The 14,558-nt window shown below is 38.4% G+C and overlaps 1 protein-coding gene across 1 annotated transcript in view; it reads right to left on the bottom strand.

Annotated features, from left to right (window-relative positions):
- Positions 1–280: 280 nt before the first annotated feature.
- The window catches only part of GSL8 (glucan synthase-like 8), a 55,564-nt gene continuing 41,286 nt past the window's right edge, over positions 281–14,558 (bottom strand). The window contains exons 20-51 of the mRNA XM_078588309.1: positions 13,159–13,208; positions 12,968–13,054; positions 12,793–12,878; positions 12,688–12,715; positions 11,197–11,294; positions 11,019–11,100; positions 10,775–10,935; positions 10,583–10,703; positions 10,102–10,199; positions 9,901–9,991; positions 9,665–9,825; positions 9,491–9,600; positions 8,997–9,128; positions 8,834–8,902; positions 8,534–8,711; positions 8,225–8,339; positions 7,369–7,488; positions 6,759–6,874; positions 6,595–6,678; positions 5,662–5,774; positions 4,762–4,814; positions 4,508–4,684; positions 4,379–4,426; positions 4,143–4,301; positions 3,464–3,577; positions 3,291–3,379; positions 3,049–3,207; positions 2,740–2,842; positions 2,547–2,666; positions 2,220–2,270; positions 1,883–2,065; positions 281–834 (exon numbers count right to left, since the gene is read on the bottom strand). Coding sequence (XP_078444435.1) covers positions 598–834; positions 1,883–2,065; positions 2,220–2,270; positions 2,547–2,666; positions 2,740–2,842; positions 3,049–3,207; positions 3,291–3,379; positions 3,464–3,577; positions 4,143–4,301; positions 4,379–4,426; positions 4,508–4,684; positions 4,762–4,814; positions 5,662–5,774; positions 6,595–6,678; positions 6,759–6,874; positions 7,369–7,488; positions 8,225–8,339; positions 8,534–8,711; positions 8,834–8,902; positions 8,997–9,128; positions 9,491–9,600; positions 9,665–9,825; positions 9,901–9,991; positions 10,102–10,199; positions 10,583–10,703; positions 10,775–10,935; positions 11,019–11,100; positions 11,197–11,294; positions 12,688–12,715; positions 12,793–12,878; positions 12,968–13,054; positions 13,159–13,208 — 3,593 coding nt within the window. The 3' untranslated portion in view covers positions 281–597. The remainder of the gene's footprint in view (positions 835–1,882; positions 2,066–2,219; positions 2,271–2,546; positions 2,667–2,739; positions 2,843–3,048; positions 3,208–3,290; positions 3,380–3,463; positions 3,578–4,142; positions 4,302–4,378; positions 4,427–4,507; positions 4,685–4,761; positions 4,815–5,661; positions 5,775–6,594; positions 6,679–6,758; positions 6,875–7,368; positions 7,489–8,224; positions 8,340–8,533; positions 8,712–8,833; positions 8,903–8,996; positions 9,129–9,490; positions 9,601–9,664; positions 9,826–9,900; positions 9,992–10,101; positions 10,200–10,582; positions 10,704–10,774; positions 10,936–11,018; positions 11,101–11,196; positions 11,295–12,687; positions 12,716–12,792; positions 12,879–12,967; positions 13,055–13,158; positions 13,209–14,558) is intronic.

The raw sequence follows: 14,558 nt of genomic DNA on the forward strand, positions 1-14,558 counted from the left end.
GTTGAGAGGGGAGGGCAACAAGCGAGAGAAGAAAGAACAATAGTCACCCGAATATTGTTCAAGGCCTTCTCTTATTTATATTTATATTTATATTTATATTTATATTTATAAGTATATTTATATTTATATTTACATTTATATCCATATTTACATTTACATTTACATTTACATTTATATTTATATTTATATTTATATTTATAAGTATATTTATATTTATATTTATATTTATATTTATATTTGAAACTCAAGACCCTCCTAGCTCTCCTAGATAGATACAATGTCCATAACCTGGCTTTCAAGCAAAATTAAACTCTACAACAAGAACAAATGTTTAAGCATGCTCAATCATTCGCAAAGATAAAAAGAAGCCAAGGATGAGGGAGAAAGGATAGAGAGATGGAGGTGAGATTGAGATGGGAACGGAGATACAGATAATAATCTGATGTAGATATAGGTAAAGAAATATAGAGAGAGACATGCAGATATTACTACTGGTAGAAAAAGAAATAGAGATGGAGATCAAGATAGAGAAAGATACCAAGATTGAGGGAGAGAGAAAGAGAGAGAGAGAGAGAGAGAGAGAGAGAGATGGTGGGACTAAGCCTGGACGTTGGCCTTATTGCCGGCAAGGATGATGGAGATCTCGAGCCCGCGACTGAAGGCCTGGTTAAAGAGCAGGCGCGACTGGAAGGTGGACACGAAGGGGAACCACGACAGGAATGCCAGGGGAGCAAAGATGGCTGCCCCCATCCCGGCATCGTAGAGACGAGCAGTCTCCCTCACCCATTCCCACATTCCCAGCCGTTTCACCACATGCCTCCATGCTATAGCTATCTGAAATTTATGTATTGACCCCATAATTCAAAACACCCAATCTCCCAATTATCAAGAGGAAACAGTATGAAAGAAAGAAAGAAACGTTTGCAAACCCTTGATAAGAGAATCTTTGAACAAATAATATAACTGCTGAAAAGAAGCACGACTTTGATTTGTAGAGTGGGTTTTTCTTTCCTTTTTATCTGACATTGCAACGATGAATCAGACCATGGAATTTAGTCCTGTGATTTTTGGTTTGTTCTAGAGTTCAGGCGGATAAAAGAGAATGCAGCAGGTTTCACATCCATGAGTTGCAGTGAAATTCTTGAAAGAGAAGAAATAAATAAATAAAGTATACAACCTACCTGACAGAGCATGTCATGGATATACAATGCAATGGTAGAATGAGGCCAAAAAAACATACTTGAATGCAATGAAACGATTGAATAACCGGTGGTCATTCTTCATCGTTAGGCACAGTTTGGATGTGTGACGTAATGAGTGATTCCGACAACATAAGTGAGACTAAAGGAAATGGCGATATTTCTGACAGGTCAATTTTTGCTTAGGTATGTAGAGCATTTTTTGAATCAGACGACCTAACTAAATCAGTAAATTATTTTCCACTGAAATGATAAATGAATAAATAAAATGCGTTTCAGTTCTGCCTAAATGGGTTTGGGTTTAGAGAAGAAGCAAGAACCATTGAAATAGACGAATTGGTGATCTCTCTGCCTAAAAAAGCTAAGATAGGACATAGATAAAAGCCCTGATGTTATTACCGTAAGGGAGAGAGGTGGGAGGGCTAAATCCAGAGCAAAAACTGTCCTAAGATTGATGATCGGTAGGGGAACCTTACTTCAAACTTTAAGTTGGCTACCGTACACCCTAATGGAAAGGAAATGTGCGGGAAGGGAAAAGACCCAAATGCCCCAGATGGAATGAAATTACAGAAACACCCAGATAGGGGTATTTCCGTTAGGTGTGTGGGTGTCTGCATGCGCGCAAAATATTATTAAAAAAAAACAATAAAATGAACAGCCACAGCCCAGGAAATAGCACTCACTGAGAGTAGGCCCCAGCCAGTAGCGATGAAGGCAAGCATGCTGGCAAAGAGATCAGGGATCGAGAGATCTGTCAGCGCAACCACAAGGACAAGCGCAGCAATAAGCCCAACTGATGTCACGCCCTGAATGAACCGTAGCCCCAGCTGGTAATTTGCTGACTTCCTTGGGCTGAACGTGAACACCTATACCACCCAAGTCACAATTACATAATTAGGTTGGCCGACGACGAATTCATCAGTCATATTTGTCATCATCTTCGTCATTGCCACCCTAGAAACTGAACCACAACGTGAATACAGCGAAACCAAGATGGAGAAAGAGGACCAGAGAGATGACCTTGAAGATGAGAACCAGACATACAAGGGCGACCCATGAGTACCCGTACAACTGCCAAACGACAGAAAATAAACACTATTTAGAGAGAGTAGTGGGGTTAACATTACACGGGTAGATAAAATTATGGAAGAATGGGAGGGTGATAGAGACATTGATCTGGGTCTCTATCAAAGAAAGCTAGGCATACAACAATTTCTTGTCCATCATCTTTATCTGTCTCACTACCGAGTAGGCCCAGAAAAATTTCTTGTCTGAAGGGAAACTATCTTAATGCAAATGAAAAAATAAGCTGACAGGGATTCGGGATCATATCAAAGGAGTGGTTACCGCCAGAGAGGTGTTCTTCCCCGTGAGGTTTAACTTGTACACAATCCCATATTGGAAAAAGAAGAATCGAAGGCTCAGGATGGTCTCCAGAATGCGCCCCCTCAACGTTTTGATGTGCAACTGTAGCAGAGTGGTTTACGGTCGCAATGTTGGCATCAGAGCCAATAAAGGGAAATGTAGTCGATTCACTGACCTGCTCTTCGTCCCACCAAGACTCCCAGCTCTTCGTAGACATCACACCAACTCCACCCTTGTACATGAGCCAAGTTGCCCAGTCATCAAAGTCCTCCACAGCCCTTTCCAATTGAACATTTTCTCCATTTTCAGAACAATCTACAATTTTTCTAATTGGAAACTCAAAAAGGCCCAAGCAAACCATGGTCCTCCAACAAATATAAATTGTTGACCAATCCACAATCGTCAAACAACATTATATCGTATAACAAAAGGAAAATATTGACGCTGTTGCAATAATTTTAAAGGACAAGGTGGGAGTGCATACTTCTGCCACTCAAATCCAGATGGGTTAAAGATGTATGGAGCAAAGAGCCACGAGATGACCAGAAACCAGCTGCTGATGGTGATCAATATAAACGATGTTGCGCCTCTGGCCGTGTATCCATATGCAATATAAACAATCAGTAGAATGGCAACTTCAAAGCTGCAACACGCCAAGAAAGAAAAATTGTCAGAGGAGAAAAAAATACTATTCTAGAAATAGAGAACAAAGCAAGAAATGCTTACGCCTTTACAAAGTGGCTCCGCGAGTACAACCTGTAATTTTCTGCAAATTTTATATGCTGAACGACAAAGCCACGACCAGTGGCTCGGTACTGACAGAAACACAATCAAGATATTAGTAACATGGGTCCATTAGGAAGAATAATGAGACATACTATCAGGAATACGCAATGTACCTTCGCTCCACCATGGAGAATGGTCCTCCCAAAATAGTGGGTCCTGGTTCCAAGAGAGAATGTGAAAAACACAGAGCAGAGTTGTAGCTGCATCGTAATGAAACTGAAGATAGCCTGCATCACAAACCACAACCTTAAAACGGTTAAGCCAAGGGAAAAAACTTATCAAAGAATCGCACTCAAATAGACCCGTTTATAAGATCATAACTCCTCAGAGAACGGAATACAACGGACGATACCTATATGACACAAATTGTTCATACCGACGTGGAAATTAACTCTTAGAAATAAGAACGAATTCAATAAGTAAAACCGAGAGGAAGGGGCAGCGAACCTTCATTAACGACTCCAGCTATATCCCCTTTTTCTAAGATCATAATTCCTCAAAGAACAGGGAGTCCGGCTATACGACACAAATTGTTCACACCGACATGGGAATTTTCTAATAGAAATAACAATGAATTCAAAATGGAAAAGAGTGAGAGGAGGCCGGCGAGAACCTTCATTAAAATCTACGGTTGTACCCATTTTTCAAATATCATAATTTCTCTGAGAAAAGGGACCTTGGAGTTATTTGGAAGCACATATATGACACGAATTATTAACACCGGCATGGAAACTAAATTATACAAATAAGATTGCAATCAAAATATAAAACTGAGAGGAAGGAGTCAAGAACCTTTATTAACCCGAGTTCTAAGATGAAACCCATTATCATGGGTACGGCAGTAAACACGCCAATTTGAACTAGAAACTGGGCATTCAGTGCGGCATCCAACGCAGTGTTTCCAAGAATTCTAGCTCTTCGCGAAATTGCAGAATCAAGCCCTGAAAACGCCTGTTCACAGTTATCAACGTAGTCAGAAAACTCGAAAAGTAGGTCTAATAAGAAAAAAAACATGGCCAGTCATTTACCAAGTAGACTCTACCATACAAGAAAGCATAAACTGTGAGAACAGTCATCTGCATCACACAACCACTCAAAATTAGTCATCAATAACATAATGTTAAAAAAGGAAATGAATTAAATATTTAAAGACCCACCATGGTGCAAAAATAAAACCCGACAGTGGTAAAAAAGAAGGATAGCATCCTAAAGAAGTCAAAGAGCTGTCCAAGTCTGTAAACGTCTCTGCTCAGCACTTGCTCTCCATTGCCGCCGGCTACTTTTCCTTCAAACATTGCAATCTGGTTCAGGCCCACGTCCCTTCCTTTTCCGACCTGTCAAAGTTTATAAGATTTTAAGGTTTCATACGAATACCAGAAAGAAACAAAAATGGGAAGGGCTCAGAAAGTACCTGAATGTACTCATGATGGGTCACATTGCCTTGCCGCAATGTCGAATTGAATCCTGCAGCAAAATAATAGTCAATTAGTTTAGTGATACCTTTGCTGTTGCCGCCTAATCTCCTTTCTCAGAATTAAATTTCACTATGTGGAATTGTAAAAAAAAAATGTGGAATATCAAAGTTTATAAGATTTTTAGACTCCACCTTTCTTATAAGCATGTTTTTATGTCTTTCAAAAAAAAAAAAATTTCACTATGTGGAATACATCTTGTTGCACAGAGGAACTTGCTTAAATCCCACTTACATGTACATGAGCTGGCCCACTTGAATGAGTGACCCAATCGAAAATAAGAAAGACATAAAAACATGCTTATAAGAAAGGTGGAGTCTAAAAGACTAAAACAACGAGAGAATAATGATATTGAGTATTAGTACTTCATTAAACTTCATTCGACCAATATGGTTATTTAAAGCTATTTTCTTATCTAAGCAAAATTCTGGACCACATCTTTAGCAAGGGTGATAAGGGTCAGTAATGAATCGCCCATAGGCTCTCTGAAAGTAAAAGGATAAAATATTTTAGACGTAAAACACAACGATTGATTCAGCCAGTGATTTTACCCCGAGCCAACCTGCAACCAGTAAATGATAAGCACAAGGGCATTGGTTGATGAAGTCGAAGTCAGATGATTGCACATTATTTGCAACTCTTACCAGTTTACAGAATATGACATAACTCGATGCATCTACTCAGCCATGTACTTTCCACTCCCAGTTAAAATTTAAATTTTAAAACAAATCCCGCAGAGAATGTTAGTAATTTGAAGATAAACACGTAAGAATTAGGAAATAATTTGATATGAATCACTCAGTACATAACGATCAGGCACCAAAATTATTTAAACATACCAGCATAAATATCTTCGCTAATGTTGATCACACGTGATGCTTTGCTCACGCCTCCCCTTGTTATGTGAAAGATTCTATCAAACACGTCTGGATGGCCATAGTGCATGCGAACCCTACGTGATTAGAAATCAGAAACAGCTCTTAACAATGTGATAACGAGAGATTTATATGATTAACAAGTTATGCCAATTGTGGACATGCAGACAATGTATTTAACAAGTAATACAAGGGGGAAAAAGGAAACGGAACAACATATTTCTTGAATGCAACACCATGAATGAGATTTCAAGGGAATTTACTTCTGAATACTTTAATTCTAAAAATCATAAAATAATAAACCATTATTGTAAATGATCCGGTAGCCCACCAAATAGAAAATGACGACAGAGAATAACATAACTCATAACATAACTCCAACGAAACACTGTCATTCCACCTAGATCTTTTTTTTTTGAAGAAACCATTCCGCCTAGATCTTTTTTTTGAAGAAACCATTCAGCCAAGATCTAGAACAAGATAGCATCCTAATTTGAAGAGAGTGCACCTATACAATGCAATCAGCTTAAAAATACTTCCCGTATCAAAAGAAGTGATAAAGACCTCGTAGATGTGTACATCAAAAGTGACCCTCAAAAGGATAGAGTGAGAGTATGAAAGGTCGGGGTCAAAGCATTCCCTCTTCTGGGAGTATCTCCCAACCCAGTTCAAAACAGCAGTTCATCTGTCCTCCTTAGAGGAGAGCTACAGAGGGAACTATATTAATGACAAAAGACTAAAACACCCATGGCAGGTTGGGGCTTCTTAAAAGTAACCCAACTCCTTAAAGTATCATGGTAAACAGGAGGAATCAATGAAAAAACACAGATGAAGCTGAGGAGGGCTAATGGTCTCATTCACACGTCCAAGATTTCAATATTCCGATAATTAACTTACTTGAGAGGGTCTGCTAACACTCTTTGGCCCAGGGTTACAAAGCTGGTTTCCTGATTGGACATAAACCAAGCCAATGATGACACGCTGAAAAGAATTTAGAAGGACAATTACATCGTGCAATAAAAATGGATAGGTTGACCAGCTGCAAAACTTTCACACGATACCTTCCAGTGAAGACATGCTCCCGAACACCAAGGATTGTTGGTGGCCGAAGGCCATGGTCTTGCCGAAACTCTTCCAGAAGATTCCTCATTTTCATTGCCTCTTCAAGATAGTTATCCTACTCCACAAAAAGTAAAATGAAAATGATAGAGAACAAACGATCAGTCAACTGGAGTAAGAGGCAGGCGGGATGATAGGTCAACCAATTTATTTAGTATTTCCAACGATCAAATTATTTGATTACTCTTACTGAAATGGCAGGACTGAAATACCCATAAAAAGGATGATATAGTAATTTACGCATTTCATAATGCAGAGAAAACAAGTAGTGATATGCTACCAGGAGGATATTGACGTAGGAGTAGACAAAAAGCAAATCGTGCATCGAAATTCAAAGAGAATACCAAGGATTTCCAGATATATCAATGTTGCCCAAGAACCACCACTGACGAGGACAGACCACGAACAGTTGTGTAGGGAGAATGATATTAGAGGGAGAGATGGAGTAAGGAGATAGGAATGGACGATTCGTAAGGCAACTCCAAAGTTCATAAATTAGCTTCGCAATAAATAATTCAAGCAGATCTAGTCTGGGAGGCAAGTAGCAGTGACCTGATTCATGTCAATAGTTTGAATGGCATCGCCACGAGTAAAAACAATAGCATGATTCTGATTTTCAGGCTTCCCCTCACCAAGTTTAGGATCACCTGGTAGCTTAATCGAATACACCTCCTGCAGATAGAAAACAATGAGTCACAACAAAAAAAGATGTATTCTTTAAAAGAAAAAACGTTCCGATAGAATCCTGCAAAAACATCCAAAACATATATATTCCTCATAAAAGCACCGGCACCATTTCGAAATAAATATTTTTAATCCATTGCCGAATAACAAAAGAGTGCTAGCTGTCTATATTGGTGAGACACGCACTACAAAAAAACAAAAGCTCATGAACAAAATTTCAAATTCTCTGACAGGCCCTATTTATCTCCATCTTGCTCCCTCAAAATAGTTGTTGAGGCTACACAAGAACACAAATCTTCCACCAACTTTGAATTGTATAGATTCGTAAATCATACAAGATGTGGAGTAACAAAGAAATTATTTCCATATATGTCGATCAATTAAGATAGGATGGAAAAGAACAAAGACACCAATAGCATCAGGATGAGGCAGAAGGTGTTGTGTTTTCCAAATCGGCACTATCATAATGATAATAACAATCGAAATGAAGTGGTGTTCAAAGGCGGGGCGGCATCTGTGGACAGCGTCCTCTCGGACATTGAGATTTTAGTATCTTTTTGGGGGCTGGGGGGGTAGTCCTCTCGGCCTTTCATGGCCATGTCTGTAGATGCTATGTACATCATGCTTGTTTTTTTTAATGGAACAGGTAGACCACCGGTTTCTGGGTGGCCTGCCCTACTTTCTTTCAAAAAAATAAATAACAATCCAGCGTAAGAATATTTACCAGATCCTTTCCGTCAGAATCCGCTTTCACTAGCTTTGAGTAGAATTCCTTAATCTTACCCTCAGGTGAGTCCTTTTCTTCTGAGTGTATAAAGGCAATACGGAGAGCCTCGTTTCTGAGAAATGGTAACGAAAACAATAAGCGTATGCTGAGGCTTCGTGAACACAAACATGATATTTCCAAACGTGACAATTAATTTTTTATATTATCGCGTTGGTTTAGGTTAATGGCATCAAAGCTGGTTACTTTGCGTATAGACAAAGCAAACAATATTTTATGTCAAGGAACGTTAAAAGGTACAAGCATAACCTCTGCATCAGAAGTGAAATGTCTGCCGCTTCCCGAGCTTTTTCTTGTTTCTGTTGACCATAAATTTGGCAAGACACAACATATGTAAATTTAAGATCGGCTTGTGCACGACATTCAAAGGACTTTTCATATCCCTCGACATTAATGTAGCTAGGCATGGACAAACCATCTCCACTTCCTGCATGGACAACCACTTTTTGTGATTATATGATATAAATTTTTTTGAATAAAATTATGTGATATTGATGTTACAATGTCGCCATAAGATTAAACGGAATGGAAAAAGGTCAAATGCCAAACCTCGAAATGTTCTCCTCTCTAGGAAACTCTGAAGAATCAAGGCTCTTCGATAGTACATCATACCACGTACTGCGGAGAGAAATCACAAAGAATTAAGAAAAAAATATTAACCAAAGCCACAAGGAATTAAAACACAGATCTTATCTTTGGAGGATAAGTTTACCAGTTCTTGCAAGGGTTTGGCCACGATAGGAAACCCAGAATCGAAGTTCCAAGCTGTCCCCCAAGTTCTTCTGTAGAGAATCCGCCCTAGATGCATCATAGCCAATTCTCTCCAAAAAGTTTTCCCATTCGTCTGAGAGGAGAGAAAGTTACCACAACAAGATAAATCCAAACATCAAGCGTTTTTGGTTTTAACATAATAATTCAAAATTAATGAACAGAATGATTACATGAATTGTGAAACGACAGTCAATCTAGGCAAAACAGGGTATATAGGAAAGAAACAACATAACTCAGGCAGTACCCAAATCGATGCTAACAGGCTGCAATGCGAACAGAATAGAACAAAAATAATTTACAGAAATAGAAATTAGAAACCTTGCGTAAATTGTCAATGAGACACGAATTAAATCAAAAGTATAAATTGGATTGATGCAGTTAACAAGTAAGCTTTTATAAGTCTTAAACAACAATCAAATGATGGATAACGGTTACCTGGAAATATTTTCTGAAGGTAGAAAATAATTGAAATCCCATCTTCATTTTCATCCCGCAGATCTTTGGAGCTATATAATACAGTCTCGCTATAATAAGGAGTAAATACGCTGCAAAATAAAAGAGAATTTAGTAAGTACATAGCCGAAACAGCACAACTATAAGATCAAATACCTGAAAGGAACCATTTCAGAAACTGGCTTCGGAGGAGGCATATGCATAAACAGTGAATTTGAAAAGAACTCCAATCTTCTTCTAGCCTCGAGATTTTTTGGAATATTTGCCGCAGACTCTTTAACGGTCAAAAGCAAGTGCAAACGTTTCACCACTTCCTTCTGCATTAAGAGCCAGACTGAAAATCTTTACAAACGATCCAGTGTTTTGTCTACTATGTTTAGGAAAATGCTTACACTTTCTGGATCCTTCGGCCAGTTTATTCTTGAAAATAACCGCCCTTCGTTTCTAGCTCTGGCTAAAATATTCCAAGAATCGAATTGCTCCCTTAAATCCAAAACAAAGCAATATCTCAACTACCATAAATTTAAAAAATAAATCAAAAATGTGAAGGTAACACTAATAATAGCTTCCTAAAAATGACACCGAGAGTGGACCTTAAGTTGGATGTCAACAGTTCATGAGTAATAACATCGTAGACATCATAGACTGCCTTTGGCACACCTCTTGCAAGCTCAGGAGTTTCCTCTCTCACCTAAAGATAAAGTTGTTCACGGAGAAATTTCAATTATAAGTGCAGGAACATTATGTGCATGAATCCTTTGAACCCAAACAAGAATAAAAAGATGAGGAATTCGATCCTTCGAACTGAAATAAAAATCAGAAATTTGTACAATACAGAAGGCACTCATAAACCCATTAAGCATGATCATCGAATAACCAGGCGCTAATAAGTATAAAGTCATATTCTTCAAAAAAAAAGCTATAAAGTCATAACCCTTTTTATTTAAAAATGTAAAATCATTAGCCTTCTTTTCGATTATACACAGAAATTATGGACTAAGAAATAAAAAATATATTGAGGAAATAAACAGAAATTTGTGAACAGAGAATTAATTTAAAGAGCTGACCACTTACAAGAAGTCCAGTCAAGGCAAGAGTCCGTGATAACAGTGCTTGTAACTTTTTCAGGTTTATAGTGACCACAAGTGAATCCTCGGAAATACTGCTATTCAGCTCGCGGAACAGTTTCTCAACCCTAAAATAATACATCCAATGGTGAGAAACAGTAAAAATAAATATAAAACGTTTAGAAGTCGGTTGAATTACCAGAGTCTTCCTTCACCGTCAAGTAAAGAAAGCAGGATTCTTTCAACGCTATAGTAGCACTCCTTAACTGCATATGCCATATATTCATCCTTGGATATCCGGTTCCAGAGTTCTGATTGAGAATCCTTGCAGTCAAAGGCCAAATCCAAGGCTAAGAAAACCTGGGAAACATTCAAAATCTTTAGAAAACAACAGAAAAAACACTTGATATCAGATGTGATAGAAAGCATGACGTAAGGGTAACCTTGCTGCATAGAAGAAATAAAGGCCATTGCACCAATTTCAATCCCCCGCTATTGCTTGGCATAGACAACAAGTCCATCTCCCTGGATAAATGTCAGACATGGAAGATATAATAACTATCAGACGTGATGAAAGAATAAGACAAGAAGCGGGCAACGTGCCTCATGAAATGTACTTACCGGTTACTAATCAAATCCTCTTCTCGTAAGCTTTTAATAATATCATTCCAAAATGGAGCAAACGTAGCAGCATGAATTTTCTTGGACCCCTCGTCATCCTGAAGAATAAGAAACTACATCAGCAGAACATTTTTGATTAATGTCTCGAATCCTCATGCATTTATAAAATCAGTCACTGATTCCTCTACATTTCTGAAAACCTAATAAAACGAAAAAAAGAGGGAGCAGTCAAAAGATTGGTAAACTAGAAGAATTCAATCCCTAGCTGTACGCATATTACCACTGTAATTGGCGTATTGAACTTAAGCAGCTTAAGACCATAGTAATATACATATTGGCCGTATTCGTAACAGGCTCAAATGTCTCTGCATATAACTGTTCTCATATAAATGAAAAATTGGCTGCTTAATTTTTTTTTAAAAGCACTCTTTATCGTTCCCTATGCCTCCTGTGAAGCTGGTACACCTCCCACGGTATCAAGAAAAGTCCTCAGTTCAGAATATAACAAATTCGTGATCTCGATAGATCCAAACCAGAAATGACGAGTTCATAAGAGAAGGAGAAGAATAAATTAAGATCTAGAGGTAGAAAGAATGCCACATCAGCCTTGCTCCTTGGGTAAGGGAGGATCTCTATCTCAGCCAACCGTTTCCACATCCTCTTCTTGCAAATGACTGATGCCCCTCGAAGTCGAGGGCCCCATTTATTTATGCCGGTTTTTCCATGCCTGGTCTTTCCTTGACCTTATCTTCTTCAGAAGGTCCTTATCAGAAGCCAAGGCATAAAATCATCTGAGGCGACAGGAGAGCCCTCATGAGAGATATAGTTGATAGAATTCATCTAGGCTGAAGGACATAACGAAACATTCAGAAGCGCCTGAGGGTTCCATAGACTCAAATCTCATGACTTCATTGAAAACGAAGACGCGCTATGTGTGAAAAATGCCCATTCCCTCCGCTTGAGGGGGGAATAAGTGGGACTGTAACATTTTTCTTAAGTTCTACCTTACAAATGTATTTTTTATTTATGGCCATTTTCATACTGCCATATGCGCCATGTCTCTCTAGACTTCTCGAGTTAAAGCAAACCTCTTCAGCCATTCTATGAGCAAATTTAACCCTTATCTCTCTCACTGGAACATACCTCCTAAATAAAAAGTCTCCCATTAATAACAAAGAAAGACAAATATTATATTGATCAAATAAATTATTCGAACATTAATTAATCTCCTTAAAAACTCGAAAATTTTGCAACAATAAGCAAATTTCAGTATCAAAGGGGTTAAAGAATATGCTGATACAACCAAGATTGAGGTTTTCCTCCATAATATGGCACGTAAGAGAATGGTACATCACTATTTTAATAAACAGACGTAGGAAGAACTATATTAATTAGTTTATAAACCGTTATGCTACTCTTTTTGTCCCCTTATACGAAAAAGTACAGAAAGACTTGAAGACAAAGTAATCAAAGAAGAAACATTAAACGTACCTGACCAGCATTCTTGTTCAAGGCAGACCTTAAAGGAAAAGCAGCAGAAATGAATCAGATTGCACGCTCAGATCATGTTTTAAATAAACGATACGAGGAAAGCACCTAATCATATCAGGACACACTAGATTCTTGGTAAATGCTTCTGGGAAACTCTCAAATCTTTTATGTAGCATCTCAATTGTCCTGATCTGCATTTATTAGGTGAAAAGACCAATATTTAATAATACAAAAGGAAATAAAAATATATAGGAAAAGAGCCATTTATCCAGAGTGCAACCTCCCCAAGACGAGCTCGAGCACCTTTGATGCCACCAACAAGGGCAGATATGAGTGTATAAAATATGTGGATGTCCATGAGATATATCTGGAAAGGATCAATCCGAGTTTAAATGATAAGTGGATGCTGAGTCCCGGAACACATAGTGCAAAGAAAAAAATTCGAATACTTCCAAACAACAGCATACTCACAGCAACAACTGGTGCCCACAGACACGCAAGTGTCAACGCATTTTTGTTGCCTGAAAAATATAAACGGATACATTATTCATCTAAATACAGTCGCAAGTATCAATCAAACCCAAACTTATGAGGTGATATTCACAACGCATAGAAACCCCCAAAATGGTTCAGTGATGCCACTAAAAAGATATGTATATATCTTCAAGTTGATCACCAAAATTTTCTTCATTGTAATTCAGCACAAGAAGGACATCCTTTAAAATGAACTACGAATCTATGTCCAGAAACATATTACTTCCAAATAAAATATAGTAGCCGATGAGGGGGGGAAAGAAAAAATTGGCTTCACGGATATCCTTTAAGGGAACTTTTAGGGTGGGTCATCGATGACATGCAAAATTGACAGGGCACCCAATTTCTTTTGTGATTCCGATAAGTATTTCAATAGACCTTATAGAAGACAGAGGTTCAAAAGGGCAGGAAAAAGAACAAAAGAAGGAGTTTGAAATCGATGGCTATAAATAACACCGCAGGGAAGGGCAAAAGGACGGACTATCTCTGATTTCCTCTCAAGACCCATTGCAGGAGCCAGAGCTGGAGCAGTCAGGACAATTCCCGGCGGCCAGTTGGAGGGGATCCGCTTGGATCTCATATCAACTTCTATTTTCATTCATTTGTTCATCGAACACTGGTGATACCTTTTCAATTGCTTTCAATCGAAGTTGACATTGTTGATCTGAAGATCAGTATAGTGTGGCATTTAGCTGGTTATTATCCACACAACAACAGATTCATAATCCTAGTAATAAAAGTCAACAGGGAAAATTCTGGTAACCTCAGCATCTTGAGACAGTCCTGGAGGCTAGCACTACCTGTCAAGAACCCTAAAGAACAGAAACCCAAAGAGTAGTAGAACCCAGCCTTGTAACGGGAACATTATGGGCCCTCTTACAGGGCCCATTATGTGTTAAAAATAAGAAAGGAATATGCGCAAGGCTTGATGCGTTTAAGGCCCCACGATTAAAGGAAAGTAAATGAAGGTAATAATAATCCCAAAAATAGTAATTTCCAGGCTGACCCCTCAGTCGTGTAATGAGTTCCTCCATAATGCCTTGGACACACAGAATCTCACAGATACATTTTGTGACTGCTCAGAGCTCTTCAAGGTAATGGCACTGCCTGCAAAGAATGTGCAACATTTGATGGATGACCTCAGATCACTAACCAAACCTGCATAATCAGCAATGGACCAACAACCGATTCAGCTTGTTCTGCTGACATCAGCATTATTCTTTAGAGGAAAATAAGTATGGGCCGTATATATTTAAGGCCAACACAATTACAGTAAAGTAATAAAGGGAAACAATGAACCCAGAAATAAAAATTCCCAGGCTGACGATGGAAAAGGA

Source organism: Wolffia australiana, chromosome 1 (genome assembly GCF_029677425.1).
Source record: "Wolffia australiana isolate 7733 chromosome 1, ASM2967742v1".
NCBI classification, from domain to species: Eukaryota; Viridiplantae; Streptophyta; class Magnoliopsida; order Alismatales; family Araceae; genus Wolffia; species Wolffia australiana.